The sequence below is a fragment of the Larus michahellis genome, chromosome 1 (genome assembly GCF_964199755.1).
Source record: "Larus michahellis chromosome 1, bLarMic1.1, whole genome shotgun sequence".
NCBI classification, from domain to species: Eukaryota; Metazoa; Chordata; class Aves; order Charadriiformes; family Laridae; genus Larus; species Larus michahellis.
In genome coordinates this window covers 211,324,432-211,342,606 of record NC_133896.1, presented here as the reverse complement: position 1 = coordinate 211,342,606, position 18,175 = coordinate 211,324,432, and the positions used below count along the sequence as shown (strand labels likewise).

Below are 18,175 nucleotides of genomic sequence, written 5' to 3'. Positions count from 1 at the left end.
CTCCCAGGCTCTCCGGCCACGCAAGCCGCCACCAGGGCTGACCGAGCGCGGGCGCCTCCGCTGCCCGCCACTACGTCCCGCCGCCGGGACTCCCCTCACTCCGGCCGCCGCCACCTCCCCTCAGCTGCCGATGGGGGCGTGGCCGGAGGGCGTGGCTCCGACGAAGTGCCCACCCCCGGAGCCTCTCCCAATCGGCTGCGCGGAAGGGGCACTAGCCCCGCCCCTAGCCCCGCCCCTCCAGCCCCGCGTTGGGGCGGTGGGCGCCGCGCGCGCGGCGCGGCCGTTAAAAGGCTTCACCCACACCCGTGCGCCCAGTCAGCGGGGTCCCCGCGGCGGCCGGTCAGGGCGGCCGGAGCCGGGCATCAGCGATGCTGGAGAATGGCTCCCTGAGGAACTGCTGCGACCCCGGCGGGCGGAGCCGCTTCGGCTTGGCGGAGCGGGAAGGGGAGGAGGCGGCGGCGGGTGCCCCGCGGCCCGCCTGGGTGGTGACGGTGCTCTCAGGCGTGCTGATCTTCACCACTGTGGTGGACATCTTGGGCAACCTGCTGGTCATCGTCTCCGTCTTCAAGAACCGCAAGCTCAGGAACTCAGGTAAGCTCAGGAACTCCCACCACCTGAGTGGTGGGAGCCCCGGCGCACCACCTTAGCGGCGGCGGGTGGTGACGGGCACCCAGAGCCCCACGGGCACCCCGGTCCCCGCTTCTGGCTGCCCTGAAGGGACCAGCCGGCTTGTGGGGTCCTGGCGGGCCACCTGCTAAAGGCAGGGGACCGAAGAGCCCCCTCTCTATCGGTGCTTGCCCAAAAATGCGTGCAGGGACCTCCAAGCGCTCCGTCCTGTGGAGGTCCTTCCTAGCTCATTGCTCTCCTTAGCCCGTGCTCGGTCCTGCCCTAGCCCTTAAGGAGGGGAATGCAGGTCATCCAGTGTCTCTTAAGGAGGCATTGTGTACTCTCTATGGAGCTACTGAGGAGGGGAATCGGTGACATCCGATTAAATTACCGGAGGCAACGAGCGTGCCCGAAACGGTCGGAGGAAGAACCAAGGGAACTTTAAAGACTTGCTGAAGAGTACCTCTGAGGGCGAGGCGCTGTGCCCGCGCGGGAAAGCGGCTCGGCCCGCGCTGCGGAGTCTTCATCGGAGTGCACAATTAACGTTCGCGAAACCGCCTTTCTTCTTGTCTCCTCACCGAACAGCCTTCAGCCAGAAAGCAGCAAATAAAGTGGGGTGTTTTCCCTTGAATCGTGTCTACAGTTTTCCTTTGTGTGTGCCAAAATGTGGCGCTGCGTGTTTTATTTGCTGAGCTTTCTTCCTTTCTCATCACTGCTGGGCTAGTCACACGTGTCTCGCGCTAGAAAACTCGGTAGTTAGCAGCAACTTCTCGGATTTGCCTCCCTCTGGCCAACTTCTTCCCTGATTCCTGTATGTCCCGCTGCATGCAGATACATTTTCCCTCCCCTTCCCTGCTGATGCAGCTGGCTGCAGGCTGCCTCCGGGTCGTTGGATAATGCGCAGAGTTAGGCTGCTGCTCGCATACCTGCACTTGGCTGGGTATTGGTGCAGTATAAAGGAGCTCCACCCGAAATAGGGGTGTTATCTACTAAAGTTCTCGTAGCACCAAGCAGTCCACGAAATTGCTCGCTTCGTCACGTCTTGAGTGCCGTGCGCAGGTCGGGGTAACAAAACTTTGCTGAGAGCTGAAGTAAGTCAGCTGCACGGCATCATCCCCTGGCTCTGTGTTGTATCAGGTCCAGCTCCACACCCAAGAGGCGGCGGGATGATTTCTCACCAAGGGGAAGGAGGGAGAGCTGCTCACTTGTTTCTCCCGCGTGGTTTTTGTTTGCTTGGGGGTTGGTGTGGGGTTTTTCTTGTTTGGGTTTGGTTTTGTTTTTTTTTTTTTAGTGGGTATCTCTTGTTGGCGCTATAGTGGAAATAGGCACTCATTCGCCTTTGTTTTAAATTAAGTGATGCTTAGGAACAGAAGCAGTTTGTGGAGGGATGAGGTTTCCTCTTCCTAACCCTTCATTACACGCCTAACTGTGTGCAAGGGATGTCGGCCGGTCCCGTCTATGCGGGGCTGAGCGATCGCACCCCACGGAGCAGCACCGAACTTGAGGATGTCTGAAAGCGTGGTTTGGGTGAGAAAGGGAAGAAACGGGGAGAGAGCTGCTGGGGGCGCCGGGCTTGTACTTCGGCTGTACCTTCAGGGGAGCCAAGCCGCTACCCTGGGCAGCAGAGCCGTACCGCGGCCGGTGAAGCCTGACCCGGTGCCAAGCCGCGGAAGGCGGCTCCCCTCCCGGCAGCCAGCAGTGCCGGGGCTCCAGCGGAGCGGAGCCGGGCGTCCCGCCGCGGCGGGGGAGGCAGCTCCCATCGGTCCCTCAGGAGCCCTCGTGAGTCACCGGCGACCTCCCGGCCCCGCGGGAAGGTGCGTTCCCGGAGGGATTCGCGCCTGGAACAGGCTCTCGCCGGGAGGGCGGCCGACTCGAGGCACCAAATCCCGGCCGAGGGAGGAGCAAGAGAGGGGATCTCTTATGAACGGCTTCCTTCCTTTAAACGACAGGAGAGAGGAGGGTTTGGACTGGGAGAGAGTGACGTCTGGAAGAATAAGTTTCAAGATACTGATCAAAGTGCTCTGTGGCGTCCTAGGACCGCTGAAAGAAATGGTATTCTCGTCTAATTCAAATACCTACTAATTGATCTCCTTCTAGGATCATCCTTAATATGATGTCACTGACCCTGTCCCAAGGATCTCGTCATCTTTGATAAGTATCATGAAAAATAGCAGGGAGTTCCTTCTGCACAATCTTCATAAAGTTAAATACCTTTTAAATTATCAGTTCTTAGTTTTCCATCAGGGAGAGATGTCTCTTGGGGATGAAACTAAAAGAGGATAGTTTGGTAAATGTCCACAGAGGTCTTTCAAGAGACAATTTCTTAAGGAAGGAGCAGAGTGGAAGAGCAAACTGATGTGGGTGGAGTGATGGAGGGAATGAGGAGGTGGTGGAGAGCTAAGGCAGTGCTTGGGAGCCCTTAGCCCCCATAAAAAAAGATGGACAAGCAGGTGGACTTACAAGTTTTCCTTCCTGAGCAAACCAGAAACTACGTGTTCATACTCACAAGGGGAGCAGAGGTGATATCAAGTGAAATGGTAAGGTGAAAATGGCAGGAAAGGAGTTGGACTTGTAATCAGGGATGTCAGAGAGGGGCAAGATGAAGCTAATGGAATGCTTGTGACAAGAGACAGGGGGTCCAGATGACTGAAGAAAAAAGGAAGAGCTATAGCACCATGAACATTCAATTCTCCTTGAAGAAGCTAATGAGAGATTTTCTTGGCTAGGGATGAGAGTTTGGGACTTCATATAAGCCACAGGTGTATGAGGAATAAATTAACCAGCTCTGCCCCCTTCACTAGTACAAATAGTAATCTTCTTTTCAGAAAGCAAAACAGGGCTTTTGTGTATTTCCAGGACTTATCAACACTATTCTGTTCTAGTCTTTAGGGAGAAATCTGGTAATTGCAAATAATGTAATTATGCATCACTCTGCTTAAAATTAAAGCATCATCAAAAGCATGATCAAAAGCAAATCTACTTTAATGCTATTATAGGCACAAGAATGGAGTGAAATAAAATGACCTGTTAGCCTTTATAGTGGTAAGTATTAGAGAGAAATGGAGAATGGGTAGGATCGGTGCTTTTAGAGATTGCTCATTCATTCCTTAAACAGTGGGAATTTTGCCAGCCTTACAACAGATGGATTGTTTCATAGCATACAGAAGCCTCTTTCCCACGTTTAAATCTGGTTTTGGAGGGGGAGGGGAAAATTTGTGAAGGCTCTTCCAAGTAATGCATAGCATAATTGGTATGAATCAACACGCTTGTCTTCTTACATAAATGCACCCAGGCTTTCTGTGAGAGGCTGAGCAACTTCTGATCTATAAAAATGATTTAATTTACAGAAATGAATGCTTTTATCATTTCTACTTTGTCCAACACATTACAAAATTAAATAAAACTTTGTATACAGAAATAATAAATTAGCCTGTCTTTCTATTTGAAATGTCAAATGTGTTCTGAATTTTCAAAAGCAACTATTGATTTTTGGTGTCTTCAGTTGAGCATGCCTTGTTGAAGGCAGCTTTTAAAGTGCTACTCTTTTGAGGTGCAAAAGTTTACATGTGCTCAGCAATCACTGCTGGATGGTCAAGTATACTGAAGGTGCATCAAGTCAATAAAACCCATTAGATGTTTTTAAGAATTTTAGGATGCATTTGTATAACCATAGGTACAACCATAACATGAACCGGGGTAAGAACCCAGTATGAAGCACTTCAGAAGGTGGGAACTGGCAAGGCATCTCCCACAGGAGGGAGATAAAGCAAACTATTTGTATTTCATTGGCCTTAAAGCCAGCATAAAATCAGCAAGAGGTGACAATTAGGCACATTAACTCAATATAATTTCAAAGAGTAGTGAGGACTTGGGACCTTTTGACTTTTGGCAGAAGGCCTAGTAGCCTTGGTGCACTGCCAAGGAATACATTAAGCAGAAAGTGATATTTTTAGTGCATTGTGTCAACCCTCTTTGCTCTCTCCACTATTTTCCTTTCTATATATAACAGCTAACACAGCACGATGAGATTTTGATTTCCATTTGAAGGGCAAGGTACTATTGCAACACAAATTAATTCAAATTTCATGTTTCTTTTATCTGTAAGAACATGGGTTTATTTGCATGTTTAGTTCTATGTAATGGCTGTAGAGATGGATAACATTTCTCATATGTACATCCGTACAAAATTAAACATTATTGCACATAGAATTGTAATTTTGATAGTCATCTGTCTACTAAATAAACACGTTTGGCAATATAACCAAGTCTTGTACTCTTTTTCCATGCTATTTCCCTATCTGTGGCCTTCACCCCACACCTCCATAATATATCTGAGGGTATGTTTTCTACTTTGTTATATGCTATTTCAGTTATTCTTCATCTCTTTGGCCACACCAGTTCTCTTTCTTTCCTTTATTCCTCCCCTACTATTATTCCTGTCCCCTGAGATAGAGTACAATTGTCTCCTGGGGTGGAGTTCATCGCTTAGAACAGTGGAGATACCTGTTTCTGAACTTATTCCTTTGGGCTCCCTTTATATAATCAATGAAAAAAAATAAGCATTTTTAGGGCATAGTTAATATAACTTATTTTTGACACAGCATTAGTATCACATGATTCAGCCGATAAAAGTGTTTATTTCTCTCCACTAAAAGCAAAAAGAATCAAGAGGGACTATCTCAATGTAGTCACCTACATTCAGGTGAGAAGAAATCAACATATGAAGTCAGAAGTCATCATGTACTTCTAGTAACTTGGCAAGTTCCATTTTTAAATGTGCACGTTTTCTTCCTCCTTACCACCTGTCCTTCAAGAGATCATATTGATCCAAATAAGATTGACATAAAAAAAAAAATCATTCCTGGTACAACTGAAATGTTCAATATGCTTCCTGGGTCCTGAAAACTCTTGGCAAAATTGTCTTTTAATAGCAGCAGTGATGCTGACAAGAATATATTTTGATGAGCAAAGTGTGAGATTGCACTCTTATGGTTTTAGCTTTTGTACTCCTGACTGCTTGATCCCTGGGTCCATGGGATCTATCTTAGCCCTGGGATTGTGTTTGGCCTTCACATTCTCTCTCACAATAATCTCTCTCTTGCCTTGAAGCTGCTCAACACTAAGAAATTTGTGGGAACATGACTTCAACATTCAGAGAAGTTCATTGAACCCAATACTTAAAATAAAGCTTTTACCTCTCTTTGTAATAATACTATGGTTCAATATTTTAATTTTTACTTTGTGTTTATTAGTTGCTAATTTATAGTGTATATTTTTATTTCTAGAACTATAATTGCCTTTTAACTTGAAAGGATCATTTCTCTACCTGATGAGAATTCTTGTGCTGTAGTAATGGAGAATAAACACATATTTACCTCTCAACCTTTGTTTTTCCATGGTAAACAAACAAAATGCTTTTAGTTTCCTCTAATTGAAAAGGCTCTTCATTTCCCTAATTGTTTTAGACATTTCAGTTCACCTATCCCAGCTGAATTAATCAGTCTTGAACAAGAGCCAATTGAACTGTTCACAGTAATGCAGATGAAGTATCACCAATACCTTCAAGAAAATAATATTAACGTTCTATTCTTTTCTGTCCTTTCCTGGTTGGACAAAATGGACCTGGTGTGCCTTGGAGTCACGTTTTCCTTTTATGGGATAGCATCATACAGGTGACTCTTCTTGGTGCAGTCACTTGCTAATGCAGCTCTTCTTTTTCTTTTGTCTTTTCAGTCCACAGAATTATTGTTCCCTCAGCACCTGACCTCATACCTCATGCTATTATACCCTATCCACTTTCTGCTCTTTCAGTCCTCAAGGAAAAAAAGATCTTGACATTTCCCTGTATCAATGTGGGCTCTCAACTTTGTATTATCACAAAATTCCATTAGTTCTTTTTGTGTTTTGTGACAGAAGACTTCTGAATCAGACAAAATTAGTTCAATGTAGGTTATCTCCCTCTGGTCCAACAATTTTCTTTCATTGCCATCCAGGCAGTGGTAGCAACAGACTGTGTGTGGTACCCTAGCATATGTGCTTCCAAGGCTAGATCAGTTCAGAGCAACCTCCCAGCTACAGAAAGTCCAAGTTCAGCTTTTATTAAATAAAAATGATCAGATTAGTTAGTACAACCACTTTGTATAAGCTCACATTGAATTTTATTCCATTTGTCTTTACCTGCATTTTTAATTTTCCGTTCCCTCCAGATTTATTTCTGCAGCCTTGCCTACAATTAAGATGAGATTAAGAAGCCTGAATATTTCTTGATTCATTCTCCCTTTGGAGCTGATTCACCACCTTAAATACAAGTGCCATGTTAGCATATAGTCTATGGTAGACAAATCTATCTTCCAGAGATGGCAACATTGTTATAGCTTTCTCATTGCTCCCTTGACTAATTATTTTTCTGACTTATTGCTAGCACCATTCATGCAAAAAGACACAGCAGTTGTGCCAGCACCATAGCAAAGGAGGAGGAAATGGGTAGTAAAGTGTGAGAGCACCATAGCCGCAGGTGACTCATGGCTAAACCGCTCTTTGGGACACATGAGAGCCAAGCCCTGGGAGAAATCAGGATTTCCCTACTGGCAACAAGGACCAGAGAACGCATTTGGCCCCTTTTTACAGGTCCCACAGGTAGCTTTCTCTCCTTTCAGAATACACAATGCTCTGAGATAACAGATGTTAAAAGATTCCTGCCATCAAGTATATTCGATCTCTCTGACATTTTTGCTTTATTGTAGATACGTTAATTCCTCACCTGCCAGCCTGCCTTGTCCCCAAGCCCACTGTTATTGTCCTTACTAAAAACTGCAGCAAAAATCTTTCTTGAGATCAGCAGCTGTTTTAAGTTGATTTTCAGATTCCCCCTCCCCCAGTAGTTCCTCTTTACTTTTTCCTTTTGTTAAAGTGTTGAAAGGATATTTTATTCATTTTAGAAGTGTTTGCAAAGCCAATTAAGTTTAGGTTTTTTGTCAGTTCCCATTTTATACAGTTTTGGTCTCTCTAGCAGTTTTCTTTGGTGGATATAACTTTTCCTTTTCCTTCTAGCCTCATTTCTTGCCCCTGATATCTTTGATGAGACAGATTTTCCTCCAGCTAGATATGGAACTTTTTCTTATTTTTTTCCGTCTTTATGCAAGTTCCAGAGAATATTTTTGTATCTGTAATATGAAGAAATGCCAAGCTTCCTCCACAAGTCCCTAAGCTCCTCAATATAGTTGACCTCGCTTTCCTAATTAGCAAATTGCACTCAAAATGTGCAAAACCCCTTCTTAGTTATGTCCCTTTTGCTTATTCTCCCATTTCATTTAAACAAAATAATCTCATCTGCTTTCAGTACAACATTATTTCCTATGACAGGCTCTTCAGGGATGTGTCTGTTCTTTATCAAAACAAAGGCTGGGGTATATTGGCAAATAGACTCTGTATTGAAGACATCTACTGAGTGTGTGTCCAGAACTCAACAGCCATCAGTATGATATCTCCTTACATATGAGGAGCTGCAGTGTCCCATCATTGAATTGTTTCTGTTACTGTTTCCCTACTAAAACAGAGGTGATCTCATCCTACTGCAGGTTTCTGTATACTTCCCTGCACATTATCCTTGCAACTGTTTCCCAATGTAATTTTGGCTTTTACCAGGCTTTTATCAGCCTTTTTGGCTTTTATCAGCCTTTTTGCCTTTTATCTACCCCACCACCCCCACCACCCATTTATGAAGACTATACACCTTTCAGTTAATATTTCTCTTCTCTGATCAGGGGTGCAATTCCATTCTAACAGAAGTTTGATTTTAATTTCTCACTGGTTTTGGATCCCCTATTTTTTTGTATAGGTTCCTGGCATTCTTTTACTGATTCTGCTACATTTTATATTACCACTCCAGTCAAACTCCTCAATCTCTGAGCTCCTATTTTCTATATTTGTTGCCAACACCTTCCTGAAGCCAAAATTACCCTGCCCTGGGTGTTCAGTGAAGAAACTATATGATTCCTTCTCAGGGTCTCTTCCCATCTCTCAATTTCAAGTTCTTTTTATTCATTGTGCCAGCTTGGATTGCAAGCTGGTATCCCATATGCTTAGGTGAAGTCTGTTCATGAAGAGCTGAAACCTCTTCTCAGAGAACACCTCCAAATGATCAATACTCCAAGTCTTTCTACATCACCTTTAGAATTATTCAGTCATATGCCCATGACTCTTCTCGTGCTTCTAATTACATTTCTCTTCTTGGAGTGGAAACAGAATAAGTTCATCACCAATTCCATCCTCTTCTCTGTGAGACTTAGTTCAAAGAGTAACCAGCTGAGAAAATAAATCTTCAAAGTTACTTATAAAATAATAACTTTAAACTTTGTTAACCTGTTAATAATTCCAAAAGTAGAAGAGCAAAATGAAAAGCCAATATTGTTCATTTGCAAATTAGGAAAATTACTTTAACAAAGGAAGCATTCTTCAGCAAAAGGAAGTAAACCTTGCAAGCAAGTTTGGAAAAAATGAAAAATCAGAGACCTAAGAATGTTCTAGATGAGACGAAATCTAAAGAATATAGAATTTTAAAATACTTTGGGAGTAGAAAGTTTGTAAGGAAATTATTGACCTAAGGAAATTGAAAGATGTGTTTAGGAGTGCAGAAATATAATAAAGGAGAAAAATAACTTTGAGTGTTCAAAGTCATAAGGGCTAATGCTACCAAAAGCTGGAGAAAGTATGGACTGTGTTAGTGGCACATGTAAACCAAATTCTAACAACTAAGCATTAGAGTAAAATCCTAATCTGAGGCAGGTTATTCTACAGCTATAGGATAATTTGTATCCTCCCTCGAAGCACCTGACAACACCATATTGATTGACAGTTTTAGATTATAATTTTATTTTATCCTGTAGCTGAAGTGATGCATTTCTTGATAAGTGAATAGGAAGTATATCACCAAGATCAGCTCCAAGACACAGACACATATTTTAGAATAAAAGGCCGAGTTCTGTTTCACTGGGTAAATAGAGCTGTTGGTGTGCTTGTCTTTAGCAGAAATAGAATAAGCATTTGGTTGGAGACATATAAGGTCTGACTTGAACCTGCAATGGAAGAATCAAAGGATATATTTACATTGTGTATTTCAGCTGGCACAAGTCCACTCTACCCATGTTCTGAGCAAAAGCAAAAACAAAGGATGATGTTAGTGTGATGCTTTGCCTGCAACACCATTCCCAGCTCTCCATAGATCCATCTCTAACACAGTCACACAGCCTTTTTTTCAGCTCTGAGTATGAATACGTTTGCTTTCATCTCCCTGAAATAACCTGTGCAAACATACCCTCAGAGACAGGAAATTCGAAGGACCTCTTGGCAGCTGTAGTATGGGAATTCCTACGTGTCTTAGTAGCACTCCGTTTGCTGCCAGGCATCTCCTGGACTCTGGACTGCTTTTTCCTTCACAACACTTACTAACTGCATGAGGCATGACCTCTCTGCACTAAAGGTCTATTCTTGGATGGACAAGCAGAAGCAATTCAAGGATTATGGTGCTCTGACACAATCAGCCAAAGAACAACTAAAAGACCAAATCTACTCACAGAGAGCCAGGACAGTTCATTTTAAAAGACTGTAATTTTTTCAACTATTAGCAGATACATCATAGAATACCAGGTTGGAAGAAACCTCAAGAATCATCTGGTCCAACCTTTCTTGACACAAGCACGGTCTAGACAAGGTGGACCAACACCCTGTCCAACCGAATCTTAAAGGTATCCAATGTTGGGGAATCTGGGGAGATTATTCCAATAGCTGATCGTTCTCATTGTGAAAAATTGTTCTCCTGCGTCTAATTGGAATCTCCCCAGGAGTAACTTGTACCCATTACCCCTCGTCTTTTTCATGTGACTTTTTCTAAAAAGGAATCTCCATCTTCTTAGTAGCTGCCCTTTAAATACTGGAACATGGTGATAAGGTCTCCCTTAATCACTTAATATCACTTGAAATGGGCATGAAACAGATTTCCTGACAGCAAAAGCTAACAAAGATATATCTAAATCACTGTGGGTGCAACTCCATTGTCCTTCTTAACAACAGTAGCTGCTTGGAATCTTCTAGTTTACTTTTGGTCTCAATACTGATAAGGACTGAACTATATCACAGAGTCAGCATTTTCCTGACATTTCAGCTGTGTATGAGACAGTCACGTCTTGACATGACAACAGATAACAACACCCTAAATACATTCATCAAGTGACTAGGATCTTGATTGCTGAGATTCTTTTTAAATTATTTATTCATTATAGAGATCTTTTATTATACTGTTTAATAAATGCTGCTTAAATTATGTCTGAAGAAAAAACATAACCCTTCTCAAAAAGTTACTAATTTTTTCAGCTGCTTTTTATGGACTTGGCTCATTTTCAATGTTTAAATACCTGTATGAAGATTATAATAATATTACATGACTCTTTCACAAACATTGTCATCTTTCTGCTATCGAATAACATCTGCTCATCTGTTGTTTTAGATTGCCATATTTGCACAATAAGGGCAACAATTGTTGTCTGAATGTTGTCATGTACAGCCACTGGAGCTACCAGTCTGCCTGACAGAAAAAGTACCTGCTTAATACATCAGCCTTGTAACTATAATTATGTTAACTAATTGTAAGTTCAGAGCTAGCATCAAACTGTAAAATACATCGCTGCAAAAAAGACAGGTACCTGTAAATGGCATCCTCATGTCTCTAAGATTTGCCCAAGTCCTGCCTGAAATTCTCAGCGTCGTCTCATTTTAAAGCCAGTACAATTTTTCCAGCTGCCTCATTATACTCAGCATTTCATTTGTGTTCAAATAGGGAAAATGACCTAATGTCAGATGAATATCACCCATAAATCACAGAATCACAGAAACTTCAGAGTTGGAAGGGACCTCTAGAGATCATCTAGTCCAACTCCCCTGCTAGAGCAGGATTGCCCAGAGCACATTACTCAGGACTGCATCCAGGCGGGTCTTGAAAATCTCCGGAGAAGGGGAATCCACAACCTCCCTGGGCAGCCTGTTCCAGTGCTCTCTCACCCTCACCGTAAAGAAGTTTTTCTGTGTATTTGCACGGAACTTCCTATGTTCCAGCTTGTGCCCATTGCCCCTCGTCCTGTCACTGGGAACCATTGAAAAGAGTCTGTCACCATCCTCCTTCAACCCACCCTTTAGATACTTGTAAATGTTAATAAGGTCTCCCCTCAGCCTTCTCTTCTCCAGCTTAAAGAGTCCCAGCTCTCTCAGCCTTTCCTCATAAGGGAGATGCTCCAGTCCCTCAATCATCTTTGTTGCCCTACGCTGGACTCGCTCCAGCAGTTCCCTGTCCCTCTTGAACTGGGGAGCCCAAAACTGGACACAGTATTCCAGTTGTGGCCTCACCAGTGCAGAGTAGAGGGGAAGAATGACCTCCTTCGACCTGCTGGCCTCACTCTTCCCTGTGCAGCCCAGGATTCCATTGGCCTTTTTGGCAACAAGGGCACATTGTTGGCTCATGGATAATTTACTGTCTACCAGGACCCCCAGATCCTTCTCCTCAGAACTGCTTCCCAGCAGGTCCACCCCTAACCTATACTGGTGCTTAGCATTCTTCCTCCCCAGGTGCAGGACCTTGCACTTGCTTTTGTTCAGCCTCCTTAAGTTCTTCTCTGCCCAGCTCTCCAGCCTGTCCAGGTCATGCTGGATGGCAGCATGGCCCTCCGGAGTGTCAGCCACCCCTCCCAGTTTGGTATCATCAGCGAACTTGCTGAGGATACACTCTGTCCCATCATCCAGGTCATTAATGAATATACGGAACAAAATTGGACCGAGTATTGTCCCCTGGGGGTACCACTGGTTACAGGCCTCCAACTGGACTCTGTGCTGCTGATCACAATTAAATTAAATACGTGTAATCTAATCAGCCTAGGTATTTTTATTTCCTGTAAAAATAATCTACTTACTGAATGTTATCTACATAGTTTTTTGTGTTTTTTTTTTTTAAAGTGTCTATTCAAGCTACTCATGCTGTGCAGATCCTGCCCGTGGTGAAGTTCATCAGCATTTTAGTCTTTTTAAAGATATTCTTAGAAGCAGACAACTCTGTTCAGCTTTTCTACTGACAAGAAAAGGATGTTATATTAAAACATGCTGCTTTTCAAGAGAAGTAAAGACATGCAGGTGGCTTAGTCAATACGTGCCAACTGGAAGCTATCCCATCACTCGTTTCTGTGAACTACAACTTATGGTTCTTAAGACTCTTTGGAATCTATATGCAAGAGACTGAGCATTCCAGACAGCTTGTTTGAAATAACTGGAATGTGCAGGGTGTTATTTTTGGATTGCTACAGAGGAAAAGTTTCACACAACACCTTAGCTGGAATTTCCATCTTCACTTAGACAAACCTTCTGGTCTGTAAAGCATGCAACTTTAACACACCTTTGCACTTTCTTCCAGGTTGTCCTTTAAAAATGGAGGGTCATCCTTTTTAGCCTCTCAGTTAAAAGTTAATTCCACTATTTTCTTGAAAGCACCTCAGCAAACCCCTTCTGATGTAGTAAACTACCCCGTAACTGCTACTGCACTGCTCTGAAGTGAAGCAACTTGTTGCTGAGGGCGTTTGTAACCTCACTCATTGAGGCTGTTAACAGTTCCGAGTTCAGGCTTAAGGACTGCATCCTTCATGTATCCAAGAGCTGCTAAGAACGGTGGGTGTTACCCACTGTTCTCAATGCAGAGACATGCAGACAGGGTCACCACACCATTACTTCTACATAAGCATGAAATGAAAATGGCAAACTTCCCAAAGTGTTCACAAGCCAAGGAACTTATTGGGCATCAAGGTGTTCAGAAATGGCCCCCACTTTACACCTATGTGCAAAATTGCTTAATTCCATTACCCACAGAGTTAGAATTCACAAAAAGCAAACGTGAATCACTTTACACAAGGAATACTTCCGAAGCTTTCCTACAGGAGTCAGCTAACTACACTATTAAAGTGTAGCTAACTACCAGATAAAACTGGTAACTTCACTGGTAGCTACACTAAACCAGGTAACTAACCAGGTGACTGACTGGTAACTACGCTAAAGCAGATAACCACACTAAGCTCCAACTGAGTTGATCATGCATTCTCTTCTGAGTAAAATGCCATGCTCTTTCAGATCCCCAGTGCTTCATTCATGAACTGTAAATAAAAATCATCTGCAATGGACTAAGTGTTAAGTACTTTGGAAGCGGTAAGAGGTGCAGCTATGTATTCCTTCCTTTACCCTCAAACACTGCCAGTACCACTGAGGCCAAAGGAACTTATTTGAAGAGTTGAAATGCCTTCCAAAACACTTCCAGAAATTTCATGTATATTTTATTTTCAAGACAGGATTATAAACCTGTGGATAGCCTCAACCTATGAGAATACGTGACATGCTTCCAATTAGTGGCTCATTCTCAGCTATTGCTTTTTAGATTTAGATATCATAACCTAAGAAAAGTTTGACCTAATTAATGGTTGGAAGACGAGCAGTCAATAAAATTGCAGGTACCACTTCTGATTCATTAATAAGGTAATGAATATTTTGTGGAGTAACTAATCCTGGAAACCTTTTCCAAAAGCATGAAAGACAAGAAAGTGTTTGGTAGTAATCAGCATGGATTTACAAATGGAAAATCATGCTTAATCAAGCTAATAGCCTTTTACAATGACATGATTAGCTTAGTGGATAAGGGGAGAGCACGGGATGTTGTTTACCTTGACTTTAGTAAAGCTTTTGACACAGTCTCCCATAACATCCTCATAGACAGCTGGCAAAGTAGGGGTTTAATAAGTGGACATGAGGTAGATCGAAAACTGGCTAAATGACTGGGCCCAGGACGTTGTGACCAGTGGCACAAAGTCCAGTATGAGGGCAAGTGGTGTGCCTCAGACGTCAATACTGGGACCAACACTTTTTTAAATTCTTCATTAATGACCTGGATGATGCGTCAGATTGTAACCTCAGCAAGTTCACAGATGATACAAAACTGAGAGGAGTGGCTAATACGACAGAAGGTCGTGCTGCCATTCAGAGGGACCAGGACAGGCTGGAGAAATGGGCTGATAGGAACCTCATGAAATTTCCTTCAACAAAGGGAAGTGTGAAGTCCTGTACCTGGGGAGGAACAACCCCAGGCATACATATATGCTGGGGGACTCTCATCGGGAAAGCAGCTTGGCAGAAAAGAACCTGGGGGTCCTGGTGGACAACAAACTGATCATGAGTCAGTAATGCACCCTTGCAGCAAAGAAGGCTAACAGCCTTCTGGGCTGCATCAGGGCATTGCCAGCAAGCTGAGGAAGGGCATCCTTCCTCTCAGCACTGATAAAGCCACACCTGGAGTGCTGTGTCCAGTTCTGGGCTCCCCAATGCAAGAAAGATGTGGACTTACTGGAGTGAAGTCCGCTACAGGGCCACTAAGGTGATTAGAAGCTTGGAGCATCTTGCATTTGAGGAGGGGCTGAAAGAGCTGTGACAGTTCAGCCTGGAAAAGAGAAAGCTCAGGGGGATCTTATCAGGAAGTATAGATACCTGGTGGAAGGAAATGAAGAAGAGGCAGCCAGACTCTGGGTCTCTTCAGTCTGGAAAAAAGACGTCTGAGGGGTGACCTTATCAACACTTATAAATACTTAAAGGGTGGGTGTCAGGAGGATGGGGCCAGGCTCTTTTCAGTGGTGCCCGGGGACAGGACAAGAGGCAATGGGCACAAACTTGAACATAGGAAGTTCTGCCTAAACATGAGGAGGAACTTCTTTACCCTGAGGGTGGCAGAGCACTGGAACAGGCTGCCCAGAGAGGTGGTGGAGTCTCCAACTCTGGAGACATTCAAAACCCGCCTGGACGCGTTCCTGTGTAACCTGCTCTAGGTGACCCTGCTCTGGCAGGGGGGTTGGACTAGATGATCTCCAGAGGTCCCTTCCAACCCTATGATTCTATGATTCTATGATTCTATGACTCTAAGTAATGCCCCCTAGGAGGACAAAATGCAATGGGTATAAACAAAAAAACCCCAACATGATATTGCATCTGAACATAAGAAAACTTCTTCACTGTGAGGGTGGTTAAACACTGGAACACATTGCCCAGGAAGGCTGGGGACTCTCCATCTATGGACATACTGAAAACCCAACTGGACACAGTCCTGGGCAATCTGCTCTCACTGACCCTGCTTGAACGTGGTGGGCTGGACTAGAGGATCTCAAGAGGTGCCTTCCAACCTAAGAGAATCTGTGATTTGGGAGTTCTGTAAGGCTCCAGCATGACACCACAGTTTGCTGTCAAAAAACTTTTATTATGACCGAAGTACAGGTAGAAAGATGTTCATTTGACATAATTGGCAGAACTCTGTCAACAGAACTGGCTTACAGACGCATAGGTCAGCTTTGATTCATCCTGACTTCTGAGATCCCTGATTTCTGCCAAGCTTGTTGTTTGTTGTTTTGGTTTTTTTGCAGTGCATGTATGTTTAAAGGTGGTAAATTTCCTGTGCCTTTAATGTGGTCTTTTATTGCTTACTGCCACTATTTTTCCATCCCTTTTATTGCTCCAGTTTGGAAAAGGCAAAACAGGTAAAGTGAAGCTGGAAATATGTTTGCAGTAGTATTAGTGCCTTTAGTTGCATGTTATTTTATTTGTTAAACAGAGTATAGCCTTTTGATAAATAATAGGAAGAGAATAGTTTGTCTCGGCAGAGCTCTGTATTTGCGGTATACAGTGATACTGAAAGCAGCTGGGAGGTAAACTCTTGCGAATCTTCTGCATCAGTAAGTTCAACCCTTAAATGAAACATAACAATAGTTTCCCAAAAGAGAACACAAAGCAAAACACTTTCTCACTCTTTTAATTACATCAGCACAGTCACCTGGCAGAAAATGCTCTATCTAAAGAATTTTCTGTTAAATAGAAAAGCCACATACTGAGATAATGCAACAATTATTTGATTAATAGGGGACTGGTATCCTTATATGCCTTTGTCTTGTTACATTAGAGGTCATGACAGAAACAAAATTTAAAATTCAAAATCCCCTACCAAAAGTCAGGTAGTGCACTGGGATATTCCATCTATTTTATTGGCATAAAATACAGTGGTAGAAAGTGCTGTGGAAATACAGAGCAGTTTACTCAATGACACAAAGCCTACCTGTCAGACCTCTAAAGTGACTTAGATTCATAGGTGGGGTTAAAGCCCACAGACAACAGATTGTTTTCTGAATCAGTTTTCATGTTAAGCAAGATTCTTGTTTCTTTTTTTACATTTTCTTTTGCAGTCACTAGAAGAAAAATCTGTAAAATGTTAATCAGATGTTGAAGCAGGCCTTGTAAAAAATGGTTTAACCAGAGTGATTTGCCTTGAAAAAAATGACCTGCTGGTTAGCAAGGTGAAATATTCTAATTTTACCTATGATTACGGTCCTAGGCATGAAATGTTGACTAAGCAATCTAGAGTCTAATTTCAGCACTGGACATTTGTTTCAAAGTTGAACAAAAAATAACTCATTTGAGATCCTGTAATTATGCCTTTACTTTGATAATCTCAAAACAAGGTAATCCTCTTTAGTCAGTGTTATAAAACACCCGGAAGGCTAGGACCATAAAGATTGTAAAACTTGCTATACAGCCAGCTTCCTGGTTAAATATAAAGCCAGAATATCTGGTCTGCTTATGGAGAGAAAACAAAATAGTGAAGTACATGACCTTCAAACACAACATTCTAATGTAATATATACAAAACTGATTTCCATTCAAGCTTGGTTTTGTAAAAATTACATTGTTTTATCCCAGTTTGCAAGCGTATTCACCCAGTAAAAGAGAATTGCCCATACATAGGTGTGACTAGGTTCTTCAAGCAGACAGAAGTCACTCACTGTTGTTTTTGGACCACAGATCATTGTGTCTAGTCAGACTGTTCAGATTCTGCTGCCACAAGGATTCTGAAGACAGAAGCATGAGCAAAACAAAGCCCCAGCAACTCTAATCTGCGCTGCTGACCAAGCAACTCTAGCTTGTTGTTAATGACCAGGTCTTTTCTTTACCTACATGGTAGCAGGTACAATCTTAGATGCTCTCTGCTATTTAGTAGATCAAGTAGAATGCTCATCTGGTGCAAAATCAACTGCACCTTACCCCTATTCCCTAGTGAAAACAGTAAATATCCTGTATAACTATCTGTTCCTTACTAGAACAGGTCACCCAGAAAGGCTGTTGAGTCTCCATGGCTGGAGATAGTCAAAACCTGACTGAACATGGCGCTGAACAACCTGCCGTAGTTGACCCCTCGTTGAACAAGAGGATTGGACGAGATGATCTCCAGAAATCCATTCCGACATAAATGATTCTGTGGTTATATGCCTATGCCTATCACCCTTCATTTAACTGTCCCACCAATATCGTGACTCACAGGCCCAGTGTGAACAGAGTTTTTGTCTAGTCATTTTGCAAGGCTTTTACTGGCTCTCAGAGAACACCTTAATTCAGGAAATTATCATGACATACTTTGTCTGTATGGAGTTGAAACACCAACCAGCCAATGCTTTAAAAGAGAATG

The 18,175-nt window shown here is 43.0% G+C and overlaps 1 protein-coding gene across 2 annotated transcripts in view; it reads left to right on the top strand.

Annotated features, from left to right (window-relative positions):
• Positions 1 to 350: 350 nt before the first annotated feature.
• Positions 351 to 18,175, top strand: part of MTNR1B (melatonin receptor 1B) — a 35,460-nt gene continuing 17,635 nt past the window's right edge. For both annotated transcript variants that reach the window (XM_074571481.1, XM_074571474.1), the window contains exon 1: positions 351 to 591. In XM_074571481.1, coding sequence (XP_074427582.1) covers positions 369 to 591 — 223 coding nt within the window. In that variant the 5' untranslated portion in view covers positions 351 to 368. The remainder of the gene's footprint in view (positions 592 to 18,175) is intronic.